This window comes from Scyliorhinus canicula, chromosome 6, assembly GCF_902713615.1.
Source record: "Scyliorhinus canicula chromosome 6, sScyCan1.1, whole genome shotgun sequence".
Classification (NCBI taxonomy): Eukaryota; Metazoa; Chordata; class Chondrichthyes; order Carcharhiniformes; family Scyliorhinidae; genus Scyliorhinus; species Scyliorhinus canicula.
Window position 1 is genome coordinate 139,925,697 of NC_052151.1, and position 20,525 is coordinate 139,946,221.

The 20,525-nt window shown below is 43.2% G+C and overlaps 1 protein-coding gene across 1 annotated transcript in view; it reads left to right on the top strand.

Moving 5' to 3' along the window:
• LOC119967536 (structural maintenance of chromosomes protein 6-like) overlaps window positions 1-20,525 on the top strand; it is a 130,886-nt gene that overhangs the window by 49,817 nt on the left and 60,544 nt on the right. Inside the window, exons 13-16 of the mRNA XM_038800217.1 lie at window positions 1,101-1,265; window positions 5,338-5,516; window positions 10,039-10,240; window positions 15,145-15,259. Of these exons, the coding sequence (XP_038656145.1) occupies window positions 1,101-1,265; window positions 5,338-5,516; window positions 10,039-10,240; window positions 15,145-15,259 (661 nt within the window). The remainder of the gene's footprint in view (window positions 1-1,100; window positions 1,266-5,337; window positions 5,517-10,038; window positions 10,241-15,144; window positions 15,260-20,525) is intronic.

Below are 20,525 nucleotides of genomic sequence, written 5' to 3' on the forward strand. Positions count from 1 at the left end.
CAAAGGATAAACTAAATATACCAATGAAAAGAAAAAGTAAATAGAAAAACTACCTTCCAGTCACTTACCAAGGATATAAAGCACCTCCTCCCCACCCAGCTTCAAATTCCCACCTAGCTTCAAATTCCCAAACTCACTTAGCTGTGTCTCCCTCTGGCTGTGTCTTCTCTGGCTCATTGGGAGAACTCACTCAGCATTCCTTAAAACCTGCCGCTGACTTGTTGCTCTTTTCTTTATCTAAACCACAGTGTGTGTTTAACCCGTATACGGTGAACAAATGATCACACAAGTTGTTTAGTACAAGAATTGTTTATTTAACATACACAAGGTTATTTACTTAATCAATCACACGTTCATGCTTTTTGGACTTTAAACTAATACACTTAAACGACCTTAACTAAATTTCCAGGTGACTGGTAAATACAGAGCAGATATGGCCTTATCTGATTTCTGGTAGTTTGGCAGTGCTGAAGTTCTGATAGATGGTCCGTGTCCTCAGTTTTAGTCCCTCTGGATGGCGAGGGCTCTGCTTGGCCGGTGGATTCACCTTTGTTGATGGCTGCCGAAGCTGCAGTCTAGAGAGAGCTTCTGAGGTTGTGCTGCGCGTTTTAACCGGCTTGGATTTTTATGCCCTTTAGTGAGCGGTCTCTGGGTCGTTGTCAATCAGTCAGGGCTCTATCACCCTGATTGATCAAGTCCAATCAGGGGCTGCCACATTGATTTTGGGGTGGGCACTCAGTGGCCATGCCTGGAAGTGTTCAGAGCAGAGCTTGGGTGCTGCTGTGTCTGGTAGATGATGTGATTGACAGGAAAGTTCTATTCTTCCTGAGAAGACCTTTCAGACTCTTTCAGAGGATTGGTGCAGACCTGATGGGCCGAATGGCCTCCTTCTGCACTGTAGGAATTCTAAAAACGCAGGTTGTTAGCTCTGAGCTATAAACTCAGTCTTTTATTTGACTTAATTTATTTTTCATGTATATTTCAAATTTTCCCAATGTACTTCACACTTAGCAGTACTTTATTTACTATAAATGTTTCTCTCCATGTCAAACATAAAACCACCTGTAATAACTTTCATCTTCAACTCTACTTCAAAATAGTGTGAATCAAAGTTCAGAGGCTGACCTCAAAGAGCGACAGGAAAGAATTTGCAGTCTGCAAAAACAGATGAAAACACTGGAGGACCAAGAGGTCACAACCACCCAGCAGCTGGCACAGTTTCAACATGCAATCATCAAGTCTAGAGATGAACAAAATAAGCTTGGGTTAGTAACTTCGAGAAGAGAAAAGTCACTGATCGTGATAGCAGCTGTTCAACTGTAATGGTATCAGCACCTGTAATAACATAGACAATAAGAAGACAGTCACAATTACATAACTGATATATTCTTAAATAACTGAGAATGAAGGTGTATTGGTATTATTGGCCCAGAACTTCCTCTGAGTGGCAATCACAGGCGAATTTCCGCTCCATAGCGACTTGCCTTCACTTGAAGTCCAAATCTGCTCAGGAGTGGGGAGGGAGGGTCGGTGGCCAGGCCAGTGTCGGGGTGGGGGGCCTTCTTGGGGACGTATCATGTGGGACTAGGTCTGAGTGTTTAAATTAGTTACTCTGACGTTAGAAGTATTTTTTCCTTAGGAAAAAGAGTAAGTGTGAGGGTAGAACTAGCAGAACCACCTGAAGTTAGCAATTTAATTGCATTGTCGGATGGTTTCCAGCCCAGCTCAACAGTCCAAAAGAAATTGGCTCTTCAGGACAATTGCCAGATTATCCCTTCCTTGGCAATCCAAGAGGGATTCCTCAGTGCGACTTGAAGTACCCGCACCCCTCAAATGTGACACTGGGAAGCCAGGAAGTTATGGCCCATTGTGTCTATAATTCAGGCATACAGTTGACAACTTATCAGTAACAAAAAAAAAAGTGGATTTCTGAAATTCCGAAGCTTTAGCACATTTTAACCCACGTATGATAATGCTCCTTAAAAAAGGCAATGTTAAGTGGCAACATTGTCAATTGGATTTGTGCTGTTCAGCTAATAGAAGATTCTTCGAGATTTCCATTTTAGCCTTTCATAAAGGTGGAATCATGGAAAATGACTGAACTTGGGAGGATAAAGAGAATCAATGGAGGCTTTGCACAGATTTCCTTTCAGAAAATTCCTACTGGTCTTTGCATTACCTTGCAGCAGATCCACATGAAGATTTGTTGGCACATCAGCGTTAAGATTTTGATATCAAACAGTCACTGCGATGCTATTCAGTATTTATGGACAGCTAATGAGGTTTGAATCATAGAAATACGTTTTCTAAATCAATAGAAAAAAATTCTCAATGCTGTATGTTACCTGAGGCCAAAGTATATTGTTTGAGGCAGGAATAAATTTTCAAGAGGATACCTTGCAAGTAGATCCTCGACCTATTCAACAATTCCAAGAGATCATAATTGATCTGTGACCTAATTTCATAAATTTATCTCTACCACATATGCCTTATACCATTGGTTATAAATTTTATCAATCTCCGATTTGAAATTCATACATAATCTGTGTCAATTGTCATTTGCAGAAGAGAGTCCCACTTGGTGCATCAAAGTGTTCCTAATTTCCTACAAAGTTTGGCTGTAATGGTTTGATTGTGTTCTCCTGTCCTACACTTCCCAAGCTGTAGAATTATTTCCCTCTTCTCCCTCTGACTCTCTCTCCCCTTCTCTCTCTCGCGTCCCGTCTCTCTCGCGTCTCGCCTGCCCACCCTGTCTGTGGCCCTTGCGCGTCCGCCCGCCCTGTCTGTGGCCCTGGCGCGCCTGCCCGCCCTGTCTGTGGCCCTGGCGCGCCCATCCGCCCTGTCTGTGGCCCTGGTGCGCACGCCCGCCCTGTCTGTGGCCCTGGCGCGCCCGCCCACCCTGTCTGTGGCCCTGGCGCGCCCGCCCGCCCTGTCTGTGGCCCTGGCGCGCCCGCCCGCCCTGTCTGTGGCCCTGGCGCGCCCGCCCGCCCTGTCTGTGGCCCTGGCGCGCCCGCCCGCCCTGTCTGTGGCCCTGGCGCGCCCGCCCGCCCTGTCTGTGGCCCTGGCGCGCCCGCCCGCCCTGGCGCGCCCGCCCGCCCTGTCTGTGACCCTGGCGCGCCTGCCCCGTCTCCCGCTCTCTCGTCCTGACCCGCCCGCCCCATCTCCCCCTCTCGCCCTGACCCGCCCGCCCCGCCTCGCGCTCTCCCCCTGACCCACCCGCTCCGTCTCATGCTCTCGCTTTCTTGCCCTGACCCGCCTGTCCCGTCTCGCCCTGACCCGCCCACCCCATCTCTCGTCCTGACCCGCCCGCCCCGTCTCCGCTCTCGCCCTGACCCGCCCGCCCCGTCTTGTGCTCTCACCCTGACCCGCCCGCCCCGTCTCGCGCTCTCCCTCTCTTGCCCTGACCCGCCTGCCCCCTCTCGCCCTGACCCGCCCGCCCCGTCTCGTGCTCTCTTGCCCTGACCCGCCCGCCATTGTAATTTCCTCCCTTGCCTCCCACAGAAGCCTGTGATTCAACTCATCAGGACCTAATGATTTATCAAATCTTATGCCCCCCCCCCCTAATCCCAAACCCTTCAATGCCTCTTCACTCACTATGTTAAACAGTTCACGAACCTTTAAGTCCCTCTCCCTGAATTCTGTACCAAAACCACCACCTCCTGAGTGAAGACCGATGCGATGTACTCATTTAACACCCTAATAATGTCCTCCGGCTCCACACACCCATTGCCCCCTTGGTCCGTAATGATCACTACTCTTTCCCTGGTTGTCCTCTTCCCCTTAATATATTTATACAATAAGAAGGCGATGTTGGAGAGGAACCGCAGCGAGGGAGGGCTGACTTTGCCTAGTCTGATTAATTATTACTGGGCGGCCAACATCGCTATGATAAGGAAGTGGATGGTGGGTACGGGGTTTATCTGGGAGCGGGTGGAGGCGGCTTTGGGCAGGGGCTCCAGCTTGGCAGCCCTGGTCACGGCTCCTCTACCGCTGCCGCCGGCCAAGTACACCACCAGCCCGGTAGTGGTGGCGACCCTGCGGATATGGGGCCAGTGGAGGAGGCATGTAGGGGAGACGGGGGCGTCGGTTTGGGCACCAATCTGCGACAACCATCGGTTTGCCCCCGGGAGTATGGATGGGGTGTTCCGAGTATGGCGGCGGGCAGGGATGGGAAGGGTGGGTGATATGTTCCTGGACGGGAGCTTTGCGAGTTTGAGGAGCTTGGAGGAGAAATTTGGGCTGGTATGGGGAAATGATTTTAGGTACCTACAGTTGCGGGACTTTGTTCGTAGACAGGTCCCATCTTTCCCATGCCTCCCGCCAATGGGGATCCTAGACAGAATAGTCTCTAGGGGGGAAGAAGGGGAGGGTAGAGTCTCGGGTATTTATAAGGTGCTCATGAGGGAGGAAGGGTCCCAGACAGAGGAACTGAAACTTAAATGGGAGGAGGAGCTAGGCGGGGAAATGGAGGACGGGCTGTGGGCAGAGGCCCTGAGTAGGGTAAATTCGACCGCGACATGTGCTAGGCTCGGGCTGATTCAATTTAAGGTCGTTCACCGGGCCCATATGACGGTGGCTCGGATGAGCAAATTCTTTGGGATAGAGTACAAATGCGCTAGGTGCGCGGGAGGACCAGCGAACCACGTTCACATGTTTTGGGCATGCCCTAAGCTGAGGGGGTACTGGGAGGGATTTGCGGGGTAGAGTAGGAGGGAAAAAATGGCGGGTAGTACCGGTGGGAGAGGAGCGGGCTTGTGCAGTATGTTACGATTGAAGTATTGAAAGTACATGGATGTTTGCACATTTTTGCCTTTTTTGCTTTCTTTTTGTTGATGTCTGTAACTGTTTACAAAGCCAAAAACTACCTCAATAAAATTGTTTATTAAAAAAATATATATATATTTATACAATATTTTGGGATCTAATATTAACATGCCAGTGCTTTTTCATGAAGCAATACTTTTGTTAAGTAAATTTAAAGTTCAGAATCTTTTTCAATAAGATACTTTTTTTAGTGACACTATTAATCTTTAATAGTTGAAATGTATGCATATTACAATTGTAGCATTATCTCTATTATAAAATGTAAATGTCACCACAGTGCCAGAGGACCATAGACTGCTCTGCCCTTTTGAGAAAGAGCTGACAGGCGATGATTTAACTTGACAGTCACCATACCTCGGGCGGGGGCAAGGTTGAAAAGGTGGGGCCTCAATGAATAACCTCCTGAATAGCTGGTATGGCAATTGAATCTGCATTGTTGGCGTCAGTCCACATCACAAACCAACCATCCAACCAATTGAGCTAACTGATCCCTGCTCTGTTACATATCCCTAGAGAAGAAGAAAAAGATGTAAAACGATCTGCTGAATCCAGGAAGGAGCGCCTGAAAGAACTGAAAGCCAGTAGAACAAACCAATTGAAACGATTTGGAGAAAGCATGCCTGCATTACTTGATGCAATAGGGGAAGCACATAAACAGGGTCGCTTCAGGCATAAACCAGTTGGTCCTATAGGTAAATTTCAATAATTTATAACATGCGGGGATTTCCTGTGTCCCTTGTATATGTAAATGTGCACGATTTTGTGTCTTGTATTATCTAGTTTTAAGTTACTTAATTTTTTTTTTAGAAGACGTTTTAGTGAGGCATTTATAATTTGAACAATTTTAAACATCAGATTTCAAGCAGAACAAAACAATGTAACCAACAAACCCCCCAGTAACAAACCCCAGCCAACCTGGCTTACACATACAGTGCTACCTTCCCCAGTCCCCCTTCTGTTGGTTTTCCTGCCCTTACTCATCCTCGTCCCCCAGCCCGACAGCTTAATTGTTTTTCAAAGAATTTGATGAATGGCTGCCACCTCCGAGCGAACTCCTGCAACGATCTCCTCAAGGCGAATTTAATTTTCTCGAATCTGAGAAACCCCGCCATGTCACTAACCCATAGCTCCAACTTGGGGGGGCTCCAAGTCCCTCCATCCTCGTAGGGTCCTTCTCCGGGTCACCAGGGCGGCAAAGGACAGAACATCGACCTCTCACACACCTCTGTACTCGGCACCATCCTCAGCTTTAATGCCTCTGACATGACGACAGCAAACCCCTGCCAGAAGCCCCTCAGCCTCGGACATGCCCAAAACATATGGAGAAGCTTTGCAGAACCCCCCCCACCCCGCACAGTGCCCACACCTATCCTCCACCCCCTCAAAGAACCACCTCATCCGGGCCACAATCTGTGTGCCCTGTGGACCACCTTAAATTGTATCAGGCTGAGCTGGCGGCGACGAGGATGCATTGACTCGCCTCTGGGCCTCCTCCATAATTCAGCCTCCAGCTCCCCACCCAGCTCTTCTTCCCATTTTCTTTTCACCATCCCTATCGGCGCTCCCTTCCATTCCATCAGTTCCTTATAGATCTCTGAAACCTACCCCTCTCTTACTCCTGTTCTCGATATCACCTTATCCTGTAGACCCTGGTGCGGCAGGTGTGGAGGGGTCAAAACCTGCCTCCGCACAAAATCCCTCACTTGTAGATACCGGAACCCATTCTCACCTGGCAATTCAAACTTCTCCAGTTTGAATTGAATCTCCAAACTTTCTCTGGAAACCCTCATCAATAAACAGATCTCCAAATCTCTCAATCCCCGCCCGCTGCCACCTCGGGAAAGCCCATCCAGCCCCCTGGTGTGAACTGGTGATTATCACATACAGTTAATTCACTTTTAATGATTAACTTCTTTGATACACCATTTCGGCATCTGTAGTTGTCATACAGCCTGATAGCTTTTTAATAGATTGTGATGGAATGTTCTGATGGATAATTCAGAAACTTTGGTTCAGGCCAATTTAGATTAAAATATAGAATGTTGAAGCATTGAATGATGCCATCTAACCCATTACGCTTTTCCCAGATCTTTGGCAAAGCTACACAATTAGCCTTACTTGTCTGCTCTTTTCCCATAGCCCTACAAATGTATTCCCTTCAAGTCATACCCATTCCCTATACATCCAGGATTTTAGTGAACTGCCCAAGGAACTGAATCACCATGGCTAGAAAAAGAAAGAATTTGCACTGAGCAAAACTTTCAGAATTATCATTTTGCACTTGTGTAATCAAACCATTTGATATAATTTTTAACAGCTCACTTTTGGTATTTTTAAAGGTTGGTTCTATTCCTTTTATTCACCGATAGGAAAAGCTATTCCAATGCATTTGGATTTGTTTAGATATTTACTGGTGTGTCTCCACATTATTGTACTTCAGCTGTAATGTTTCCATTTTCTTTCAATGAATTATTTTTTTTTAATTTGTTTTTAAAATTTAGATTACCCAATTATTTTTTCTATTAAGGGGCAATTTAGCGTGGCCAATCCACCTATTCTGCACATTTTTTGGGTTGTGGGGGCGAAACCCACGCAGACACGGGGAGAATGTGCAAACTCCACACGGACAGTGACCCAGAGCCGGGATCGAACCTGGGACCTCAGCGCCGTGAGGCGGTTGTGCTAACCACTAGGCCACCGTGCTGCCCTTTTTCAATGAATTATCACTAAACCTAGATACTGTAAATTGCCAGCTTGTTAATCTTGAAGAATGTTTTGGCTTTGTGGTCTGTTTCCTTTCAAATTCAGTTTGATCTGTTTGTTACATAACAATTTCCAGGTAATACAACCACAGAAATGTGGTTAGCAGCAAGAGGAATTGACAATGAATGATTATTGATTCAGTTGAGACAAAATTTTGATTGTGAATCATTTTAGACCTGGAAAATATTTATCATTTTCATAGATATTCGAACTTTAAACAAGGAATATATGACTGTTGAGTTTTACACGGCTATTCTAATGTTTGACGCATTTTGTGCCTGTTAAGATGTCAGATTGAGTGGTCAAATTAGATGGGCAAACTGGTAAGAAGCAATCCAAATAGAGAACGAATACCTCTTTAAAATTATGCTTTGCAGTTTTGTAAGCACAGCAAGTTACAAAATTAGAATGAAGGGAAGAACAGACTGCTATGTTCCTTTAGATATTATATGCAGTGTTTCACAGGTGGGTTGTCAAGCAGTGAGCTTGGATTTGAACCTCTAATGGAGAGAATTGAAATCCAATAGATTAAAATGAAAATCAATTGATGACATTAATAGCATACTGATCAAATAAGAGAAGATATGTTCTGACTGTTAAACTATGGCGATGCATGCATAGAAATGCTGGAGATATTTGTATTATAACTGATATCAAGACTTGTGACAGCTCAAAGTCTTGAACAGGATTAACCTCCAAGAATTATGATATCGGTTTAAGGACAAAGTGGATAGGGCAAGTGTTAAGTTGTTCTTCCAGGAATACCTCGACTGGATTCTACATTATAAGTTTACAAGTTAACTAGTTTGTGTATTAATATGTGATGAAAAGGAAGCAACGAAAACAGATGTAAACTGAGAAGGCTTAATTTCGTCTAGAGTCTGATTTAACAAATGTAATGAATTCTGACTCAGTTAGGAATATCACATGACAATGCTCAAATCTGTGACTTGATGGTGAGTGATCCATATGTCATTTTGGGAATGGACTTGGTGATGTCCCAAGAAATGATGACTAACCTGGTTAGATTTATTGGGAATAATGCCACCAGTTTGTGCTCAGATATACTACTTCAAAGGGCCATAATTAAGATAAAGACGACAAACTTTTTAAGAATGGGTTGGATAACTGGCGGAAGAAAGGAGAATAAAGAGTTATGCGAACAGGCAGACAATTGGGAGTAGGGTTACTTTGTGATGCAGAGCAAGACCAGCAGAGCGGATTCAATTCCCATGCTGGCTGAGGTTATTCATGAAGGCCCTGCCTTCTCAACTGTGCCCTTCGCCTGAGGTGGGGTGATCCTCAGGTTAAATCACCACCAGTCAGCTCTCCCCTTAAAGAGAAAAGCAGTCTATGGTCATCTGGGACTTTGGCGACTTTACCTTGCCGTAGTAAGATCAAGATAAATAGTAACACTGACTAATTGAGTTTAATGAACTGTTTCCATATTTCTGTTTACTTTTATTATGGTGAAAATGCAGCAACTGAGTACTGGGAAACCTATTCCTTTTTATTGAGGAAACCTGCATGCTGACCTGTAGTCCTTTGGAAGATGCTTTCTTATGAAAGGATCAACAATTGGACAAATGGAGAAGGAGTCATTGAGCCAATCAAACTTAATACTTAATCACTCGTGCCCCAATTTTTATTATCTGAATTTTGAATGTGATTAATGTCCTTCCTTTAATATACTGCTTGGACACACTTGTTGCTCTGCCACTGTATCTGGTTTTGTCAATACATTTGGAATGGCTTATTTAACTGACTTTAAAATTATGTCGCAGCTTCTAACTATGATTGAGTACTGACAATGGTCAGTTAATAAGTATCGTGGTAGATCAGAATTCCCTTTTTGTTTCTTTTTAACATCCTTTATTTTGCCTTTTAAAGGTTTAGATTAATGCATCAGTATTTATTTTTGCAGGTACTAATATCACTTTGGTATCTTGCCCAAGTGCTTATTTATGTCAACTTGGTCTAGGAATGTAAGGTCATTTGACATTGGGAGTAGTGCAGTAACTCTGATCCTTGCTTCACCTGATGTTTTCATGTCCACTTTTAAGAGGATCGCTGCATAATAATCAATGCAAAATACCTGATTAATTTTCACTTATCAGTGTAGTATGCTGAGGTGAATTGTAGGGTTCCAACTACCATCCAACTAAAAGCACAGACCAAAAGTTGGATATAAAACCTTTCCATTCTGTGTTGTTCAGTGATATACAATGTAATGCATCTAGCTATGAAGAAGCTTCAAACATGACTACTTGAGTTAAGTGGTTGCATACTAACACTTTATTTTGTCCATTGGGGAACACAACTCTTTTCATGTAACAGTTATGGCTGGGATGAGTTTGCTTGAAATATGTTTTTCTGGCATTATGGACTACCATTTAAATTTAGAAATAATGAATATTAATTACTGTGTAAAAGTCCTACTCGTTTGTTTAGGTGCTTGCTTCAGACTGAAATATCCTGAACTGGCTTTGGCAGTTGAAAGTTGTTTGAAAGGATTGCTGCTTTCATTTTGCTGCGATAATTACCGAGATGAGCAGGTGCTGCAGACTTTGATGTCTCGATATTTCAGTTCAGGAAGACGACCCCAAATTAACGTGTGTGAGTTTGCAAATCAAGAGTACAATGTAAAAGACAGGTATGTTTCAAGATTCTCAAATACATAACATTTCATTCAGACGTTTTCACATACAACTTGTACAGTAAAGCATTGGGTAAACAACATAAATTAAATATAAGGTGAAGTTCCCTGTCTCATGCATGTGCATGTCTGCATTTGTCAGCTGAAGTATATATTTTTTAAAGCCACATATTGCCTCATTGTTTTCCTGTGTTGTACAATAGCTGTGGCTAGTCCCATTTGTGCCTTTGATATAAATTTCAGAGAAAGAAATTATGCTGCAGCATTCAATCCATTCAACAGGGTACACCTGTCTATCAAACTGTTGCCCATCTAGATAAGCCTGCAGAAAATGATTTGTGTGCAGATGCTCGTGTTAGCAATGATACAATTGTTTGGTTATGTACACGATTGGCAAAGTTTATAACACTGCCAAAATATTGCTGGAAAAGAAAAGACGTTATCTGTGATAACTTGACCACAAAAACATAGCCGAAAACTCATTATAATAAAGTTAATCTTATTTAAAAATAACAAAGTTTAAAATACAGTACGGACTCAAAATCGGAGCAGCTAACTAAACATTAAAATAATAAAATAGGGGGCAGCACGGTGGCGCAGTTGTTAGCACTGCTGCCTCACGGCACTGAGGACCTGGGTTTAATCCCAGCCTGGGTCACTGCATGTGGAGTTTGCACATTCTTGTGCGTCTCACCCCCACAACCCAAAGATATGCAGGGTAGGTGAATTGGTCATGCAAAATTGCCCCTTAATTGGAATTTAAAAAAAATAACATGGTAGCATAGTGGTTAGCACTGTGGCTTCACAGCGCCAGGGCCCCAGGTTCAATTCCCTGCTGGGCCACTGTCTGTGCGGAGTCTGCACGTTCTCCCCGTGTCTGCGTGGGTTTGCTCCGGGTGCTCGAGTTCCCTCCCACAGTCCAAAAATGTGAAGGTTAGGTGGATTGGCCATGCTTGAATTGCCCTTGGGTCCAAAAAAGGTTAAGAGGAGTTATTGGTTTAGGGGGATAAGGTGGAAGTGAGGGCTTAAGTGGGTCGGTGCAGACTCGATGGACCGAATGGCCTCCTTCTGCACTGCATGTTCTATGTAACAAAAACAACTAATGACTTCACAGCACTTACTGATAATATCAGGAATGGATTTAGATACAATTGAATAAATGCCTTAATTATATGTCCATCTTCAGTAGCTTTGAGTTTACGCTATGATCTGCGTAGTAACACTGGCGACTCAACTTATTCTCCACTTTGCCTTTCATAGTTTGAAAAAGTGAGGAGTAGCCTGAGGATCTCCGAACAATTGAACTGTAGTGCCCCACAATATACCCTGTTCATCTTTGAAAACCTCACGATGTTTCTGAATGACATCCTCTGTGACTTTTGTGCTTTATCTCACTCCAATTCAACTGAATTTTCCAGAGCTGATCATGCCTGAGTAGACTAGGCCCATGTCCTTTTACCACCAGGAACCCCCCACCTGCTTCTTAGCTGTTTTATGCAATGATATAGTCTCACCGGTGTGTTTCCAAAGGGTGATTCCTGCCTGAGTAAGAGCCTTTAAATCTTCCTGAAGGATTCCTCACTGATTATTGATGGAGAGGCGCCATTGTCCAATTCCATCTTGATTTTCTGTCCATCAATCTCCACTGTAGCATAAATAGGATTTGCACACTCCTCATTCATATTAATCATGTCATAATCGTGCTTCTCTTCCTGATCTGAGCTTTCCAAGTGATGCACTGTCCACTGAGGTTTCCTTGCATTTTATTTCCCTGCTCAGGCTTCGATTTTCTTTTAGCACTCCGGCACTTATTTGCTAAATGCCCCTACTTGTTTCTCTGGCAGCAAACAGTGTCCATAAATTTACAAGGACTTGCGTAGTGTGACCCTCCCACCTAAAACACTATTCAACTGTCTTCATCTTTTTACTTGCAGCCTCTTCCATGTTGCAGTGCACCTGCCTGGCCTTTTGAATATATTTTGCATTATTGACAGCCATTTCCATGCCCTGAGAAATTTCTAGACCCTTCTTAAAAGCAAGTGTGACTTCTCCTTCCAAACTCTGCTGAATGATGTCCTCGTTAATGTCACAAACCAGTCTGTCCCAACTTCCAAAACTGCCCAAACATTCAATGTTGCGAGAGCTGACGCAATTCAGCAACAAAGTTAGCTACAAACTGTCCCGTTTTCGGCATAACTATGAAATTTGAAACGTATAATTACTGAGGGCTTAGGATTGTGGTGATTCTGAACATGTGTAACTAAATCCACAAATGAAACTTCCCCTGGTTTCGTGGTGCAGCTAAATTTCTCGCTAGCTTGTCAGGCTTCGCCCCAAATACAATGGAGAATTGAGCGCTTTCTAGCCTCGCCTGCAATCCCATTTGCCAAGAAAATGTTCCAACAGTTCCACATATTCATCCCATATATCATTCTCTTCCACAAACTGTGATAGATCCAAACATAGCCAAAGTGCTGCTAACTTGCCTTCCATTGATAAACATAGCAAAACTTTGTGTTTAACACGCTAAAACTCAATTTAAAAAACATTTCATCCCCAAAAAGGTGTGGTGACAAATAGGTAGTCAAAAACATGTTATAAAATAAATAAAATTAATCTTTAAGATGTAAAAATAACAAAGTTTAAAATACAGTATATACTCAAAAACAGAAGCAGCTATCTGAACATCAAAACAACAGTAACAGATTTGATTTATTGTCTGAATTAGAAGTAACAACAGTTAAATGCGAATATGCACAGCTAACAACAACTAATAACATCATGGCACTTGCTGATGGCATCAGCAATGAATTTAAATAGGGGCTGGTTTAGCACAGTGGGCCAAACAGCTGACTTGTAATGCAGAACAAGGCCAGCAGCGCGGGTTCAATTCCCGTACTGGCCTCCCCGAACAGGTGCTGGAATGTGGCGACTGGGCTTTGCAATGTAACTTCATTGACACCTACTTGTGACAAGAAGCGATTCTTATTAAATAAGAAGATGCATAATAATAACACTAACAAAGCTTTGAGCTTTGCTCAAAATTTGAATAGCAGTTGCGCACTGTTACTATACACCAACAACATGAGTGATATTCTCCACTATCAGGGTACTGCCTCAAGCCAAAACAATTTTCTGCCTATCACATAGAGTAATGTGATATACGAATTTCAGTGACAGTGTGATGCCATGAATATAGACCGTACATTCAAATGACTAGCGGATTGTGTCAACCAGCACTTGGCTGGTCGCAACAGGCAAAGTACTGACTGTACCCAGCTACTCAATGTAGTGTCTGACATTAGGTGTGATTATGGGATTGGGCAACACCTAAAGAACAATGTGCTAAGAATTACACTGAAAACCAATTTGAAGTTGTTAGTCAGGCTCACAGTGCGGTTCACTCCGCATGCTTGAAGCCACATACATTCACAGAGGGCCCTGCCCTTTGCAGTCCATAAGACCAGAAGACATAGGAGTCTGCTCCGCCATTCAATCATGGACGATATTTTTCCCATCCCCATTCTCCTGCCTTCTCCCCATAAACCCTGATCTTATTAATCAAGAACCTATCTATCTCTGTCTTAAAGACACTCCATGATTTGGCTTCCACCGCCTTCTGCAGCAAAGAGTTCCACAGATTCACCACCCTCTGGCTGAAGAAATTCCTCCTCATCTCTGATTTAAACGATTGCCCCTTTAATCTGAGATTGTGTCCTCGGCTTCTAGTTTTTCCTACAAGTGGAAACATTCTCTCCAAGTCCACTCTATCCAGGCCACACAGTATCCTGTAAATTTCAATAAAATCCACCCTCATCCTTCTAAACTTCAACGAGTACAGACCCAGAGTCCTCAACCGTTCCTTATACGACAAGCCTTTAATTCCAGAGATCATTCTTGTGAACCTCCTCTGGACCCTTTCCAAGGCCAGCACATCCTTACTTAGATACGGGGCCCAAAACTGCTCACAATACTCCAAATGGGGTCTACCCAGAGCCTTGTATAGCCTCATAAGTACATCCCTGGTCTTGTATTCTAACCCTTTTGACATGAATGCTAACATTGCATTTGCCTTTCTAACCGCTGATTGAACCTACACATTAACCTTAAGAGAATCGTGAACAAGGACTCCCAAGTCCCTTTGTGCTTCTGATTTCCTAAGCATCTTCCCATTTAGAAAATAGTCTATACCTTCATTTTTCCTTCCAAAGTGCATAACCTCACACTTTTTCACATTGTATTCCATCTGCCACTTCTTTGCCCACTCTCCTAGCCTGTCCCAAGTCCTTCTGTAGCCCACCTGCTTCCTCGATACTACATGCCACTCTATAGATCTTTGTATCATCTGCTATATGGTGGATTGTATCATCAGACAGAGGAACATATCCACACATTGTGCCTTTTTTAACTAAACAAAAGTTTCAACTAAATAAATGTTTGGTGATCAGTCACTCTCTGGTTTGTTCTCCAGTGAAATGCCTTGACCAGTAAGAGTTGACCTGTCCAAAGCTGGGTAGTTAACTGCTCCATGCTGTGTTCTCCTTTGCACGACTCCCAGTCAACATAACAACCAATCAGCACTCTCTTCTCATGTTATATAAATTGTCCCCCTTTACTGTTGGTAATTTCTTGTGAGCTGCCCTGATGAGTGGAAGATGAAAAGTTTTGCTAACTTGTTTCTGTTTTCAACAATACTCAGTTTACCAAATTATCAAAATAAATGCAAATGTTCTTGTTGCAACTCTACAAAAAACACTGAATCATTGTATTATCTTTAATAGAAAACAACCTGCCTTACTCTGTAAAATGTAATATTCTTCTCTCTTTGCCCTCATTGTTTTCAAAGCTTCTTGAGGGAGACAGTTCTGAAATAGTTAAACGTGTATATTTTCTCCTTTAAGAGCTGTCCATCATCCAGATTTCCCAACAGTTCTTGATGCCTTAGAAATAAGTAACCCAGTGGTGGCAAACTGTTTGATTGACATGAGAGGCGTAGAAAGAATCCTGCTAATAAATGTAAGTCCTTCTTTTGCAGTTTTCTTTTCATATAACTTTTGACGTGGCTGTGGTGGATTAAAAGTCGGAAATTGATTGAATTGACCTCCATAATGTAGCATATTGAACATGAGCTATTTATATTTTGTTAAAAAGCTTGTTTCATCAAATGTGTAGTGCATTACTACAACTATAATTCCAAAAGTGCAAATTGGGGCTAGAGTATTATGGTTGAACTGTTGTATGCTTATTGAAAACTTTGATTTTTCAGTCATGTTAATCTATAATCTCAGAATTCATTCTAAAATGTACTTTTTAGTGACCTGCTGGATGAATTGTTTGAAGACTCACATATTGTATTCAGGCAGCATGGTTGCACAGTGGGTATCACAGTTGCTTCACAGCTCCTGGGTCCCAGGGTCAATTCCCGGCTTGGGTCACTGTTTGTGCGGAGTCTGCACGTTCGCCCCATGTCTGCGTGGGTTTCCTCTGGGTGCTCCAGTTTCCTCCCACAGTCCAAAGATGTGTAGGTTAGGTGGATTGGCTATGCTAAATTGCCCTTGGAGTCCAAAAAAGGTTAGTTGGGGTTACGGGGATATGGTGGAGGTGTGGGCTTGGGTAAGGTGCTCTTTCCAAAGGCCGGTGCTGACTCGATGGGCCAAGTGGCCTCTGTTCTGCACTGTAAATTCTACGATATTGTGGTTGAGTTTTAACAATTTCAAATCCATAATATGCAAATTACAAGACCCTGCTTTACAGTCGACCCAAACACTTCCATTACAATGAGAGAAATAACTTTATCTGCCAAAATAAAATAACAGTAAGAAGTCTTACAACACCAGGTTAAAGTCCAACAGGTTTGTTTCAAACACGAGCTTTCGGAGCACGGCTCCTTCTTCAGGTGAAGAAGGAGCCGTGCTCCGAAAGCTCGTGTTTGAAACAAACCTGTTGGACTTTAACCTGGTGTTGTAAGACTTCTTACTGTGCTCACCCCAGTCCAACGCCGGCATCTCCACATCAAAATAAAATAATGCACTCCCTCCAGCTTCAGTAAGTACAGGACATTGGTAACATGGAATCAATTTGTATTTATTTTAAGTCTTCACTTTTTATTATAATTTGGGGAGGAACCTACTTGAGAGATGGGACCGGGCAGGTCACTGCACTGCGGCATCCCCTAAAGTAGGTGGGTAATTTGTAAATAGGCTTAATTAGCATAATTGAAATACCATCCAATTAGCATAACAAATCAAGTATAGAGACGAGCAATTGCTTATTTAATTCAGAACATATGCTCAAATTTAGAAGCTTATTTCACATTTACTTCTATCATTCATAATTGAATTTCTTGTTTTCAGTACAGATGTCAGTGCAGCAAGAGACAGCCAGCTGCAAACAAAGGTTTATAGATAATGTCAGGGCCCTTCCTGTTGATTCCCTTATTTCTGATTTCTTTTCCCTTTGTTGTTGTCATTTTTGATCCATGGATCCTTGGACATATATCTTCAAGTCGTGCAAAGGAAGTGAGGAACTCAAAAGTTTCAAAATAGTACACTGTGCTGTGAAGAATTAGCTTTTGAACAGAAGAACTCAGACTCTCTGGCACCTGAGATAAGAAGGATTCGGTTCAATTGGTTGAGTGGCAGCCAAAAGTACCATATCCTGCCCAGCAACCAACAGTGATTGGGTTCAGCCAGGTGGGGGTTTTCAGAGGACCCAGGGCGAATGCTCCTGGCCACTGAGAGAAGAAGCTGTGAGTTGCTCTCTCGCTCGTTCTCTCTTTTTTTTTCTCTTTTTATATCTCATTTTCTCTCTTGAAATGCTTCCTGCCTGCTGTGTCTGAGCTTGCAGAGAAGTCATGAGGTCCTAATGAATCTACAGTGAAAGCCATTTAGACTGAAAGAAAGAAAACATAACTGAAGGCCTAGACTAAAATAATCTAACTGGAAGGCTTTTATCCTTTTACTTAAGAGATATTTCTTACACCCCGCTTTCCCCTCTGTGTTTATCTCTCTTGTGTGTGTCAAGGATGGGGCGAGTTGAGGGGAGGGGGGGTTTAGGAATTAGATAATAATTAACCAATTGTATTTTCTGCCATATAATTATAGTTATTGTCATGTGTTTATATTTAGAAACCTGGTGGTGTATTTATTAGGCAGCCAAAGGCATTTGGAATTAAAAATAGTTAATTTCAATTGTCTTGTGACTCCGGGTCAAGTGGGGCTGGAATTGACCACACGCTAACCCAGGGTATCATAACAATAAGTACATCATGTTGTGCAGTACTTAACCATACAAATGCCTAGTCTGTGCTAAATTAGCCGATTTCAACTGATGGCGGTAAAGTTCACGCTTATTCCTATTGTAACTTTTCCACATGTAAATGATTGGGTTCTGACAATCTTCACAACCGGTTTCGAACCGAGAACCCTTTGTGTGTAAAGCAAACATGATGGTGTTTATTTTAAATCCTGATTGCTATCCAATCACCTTGTTGAAAAATCTCTTGCCCTCCTTATGGAATATTTGATGAACACCTGAGATCTTGTGCCAAAATTGGGAGGATTGCCCCACAGACTAGCCTCATGGCATAGCCATACTCGCCAAATCATACCTTACAGCCACTGCCCCTGACACCTCCATTCCATCCCTGCACATTCCATGTCAATTGGCAATACAGACCGACCAGAAGTCATGGGAAAATGGTACACAATTGGATACCAGTGGCTCTGGAAGCCCTCAACATTGACTCTACACCCCATGAAATCTCATGGAATCAGGCGAAACATGGGCAGGGAAACCACCTGCTGATTATCATCTACACGTTCCTGATGAATTAGTGAACTCCATGTTGAAAACCACTTGGAAGACCAGAGAATGTACAAGAGTAAACCAAGCAGCACTACTATTGACTGAGCTGACCGGGTCCTGAAGGACATCATGCCAGGCACCTGTGGGAAGTGGCAAGATGACATTGGGAGAAAAACCTACTTGACCTCATCCTCACTATCTAGCTGTCACAGTTGCACCAGTCCACGGCAATGTTTGTAGTAGTGACCACAATGCAGTCGTTATGGAGACAATCCCATCTTCATATTGAAGACACCCACCAACATTTGTATAGTAAGAAGTCTTACAACACCAGGTTAAAGTCCAACAGGTTTGTTTCAAACACTAGCTTTCGGAGCACTGCTCCTTCCTCAGGTCCTCGATCTATAACCTCGTACTGAACCTCTATCTATAACCTCGTGGCCCAGCATATCCCTCACTTTGCCAGTGTCTTCGCTTTGGCAGATTAGTCCTCGTGCTCAATGAAAAGTGCAGTGGAGAAGGCCCTGAATATCAGGTGTACCTAAAAATGAAGAGCCCGTCTGGCTACCACATAATAATGCAAGATAAACAGCTAAATAATTCTTGAACCAACAGTTCTGATCAAAAATGTGCAGTTCTGCCTGTCATCCATGAGCTTCCCCATCCTAAATGCTGTTGGAGTCCAGCACTTCAATACAAAAGAGGGCTGAAGCATTTGCAACCGTTTTTGGCTAGGAGTACCAATGGGATATTTTATCTCGGCAACCTCCTGAGGTCCCTATGATCAATGATGCCAGTCTTCAGCAATTTGTTTTCCTCCACAATATGAGAAATGCCTGAAGGCGCTGCATACAATCAAAGGTTGTTGGTCCTGACAAAATTCTGGCTGTGGTACTGAAGACTTGGGCTCCAGAAGTAGCTGCACCTCTAACTAAATTGTTCCACTACAATTACAATACTGGCATCTACCCAACAAAATGGGAAAATAGCCAGATATGTCTTGTCTACAAAGAGCAGCATAAATTCAATCAGGCCAATTATCCAATCTGCCTACACTAAATCATTATGGAAGGCGTTGTCGATACTGCTATCAAGTGGCACTTATGCAGCAATAACCTTCGTACCAATGCTCAGTTTGGGTTCTGCCAGGACCACTTTGCTCCTCATCTCATTCACCACCCCGGTCCAAACAAAGAGCTGAATGCTGAAAGAGAGACTGCCCTTGACTGAAACGGGAAAACAATTCAGAAACGGGAATTCATAATGGGGAACAAACCAACTAAACACATACTTCTTCACGATGGAGGACAATACTAACGTACGAGAAATGTTGGGGGAACACAGGGCTCGGTGAGAGAGAGGAACTGAAGGAAATCAGAATTAGTAGGGAAATGTTGGCAAAATTGATGGGATTGAAGGCCGATAAATCCTCATGGCCTGATAATCTAAGGAATTGGTCCTAGAAATAGTGAATAGATTCATTGGTGTTTATCTTCCAAGATTCCATAGACTCTGGAACAGTTCCTACAGATTGGAGTGTAGCTAATGAAGCCCTACTCTTTACAAAGGGAGATAGAGAGAAACAGGGAATTATAGACCAGTCAGCTTAATGTCGGTAGTGGGGAAAATGCTAGAGCCCATTACAAAAAATGTAACTGCGATTTATGAAAGCAATATCATACTTGACACATCTACTGGAATTCTTTGGGGATGTAACTAGCAGAGTGACAAAGGGAAGCTAGTTGATGTGGGTTATTTAAACTTTGAGAAGGCTATTGGCCAAGTCATACATGAGAGTATCGCGTATAAAATTAAAGTGCTGGGAGTAGGGGTGTTGAGATGGATAGAATACTGGTTCGCAGCCAGGAAACAGAGTGGGAATAAACGGGTCTTTTTCCAAATGGCAGGCAGTGATTAGTGGGACACCGCAGGTTTCAGTGTTGGGATCCGAGCTATTCATCATACATTTAGCTCCCTGATCTAAATCATTAATATATATCATCTCCAAACCTGCAGATGAGACAAAGCTGGGTGGGAGAGTGAGCTGTTAGGAGGATGCAGAGATGCTTCAGTGAGATCTGGACAAGTTGAGTGAGTGGGAAATGATTGGCAGATGCAATATAATGTGGATAAATATGAGGTTATCCACTTTGGTAGCAAAAACAGAAAGGTAGATTATTATCTGAATGGTTATAGATTGAGAGAGAGGAATGAGCAACGAGATCTTGGTGCCCTTGTACACCAGTCGCTGGAAGTAAGCATGCAGGTGCAGCAGGCTGTAAAGAAGGCAAATGGTATGCTATCCTTCATAGCGAGAGGATTCGAGTACAGGAGCAGGGATGCCTTGCTGAAATTATAGAGGGCCTTGGTGAGACCACAGTTTTGGTATCCTTTTCTGAGAAAGGATGACCTTGCTATGGAGAGAGTGCAGAGAAGGTTCACCAGATTGGTTCCTGGGATGGCGGAACTGACATAT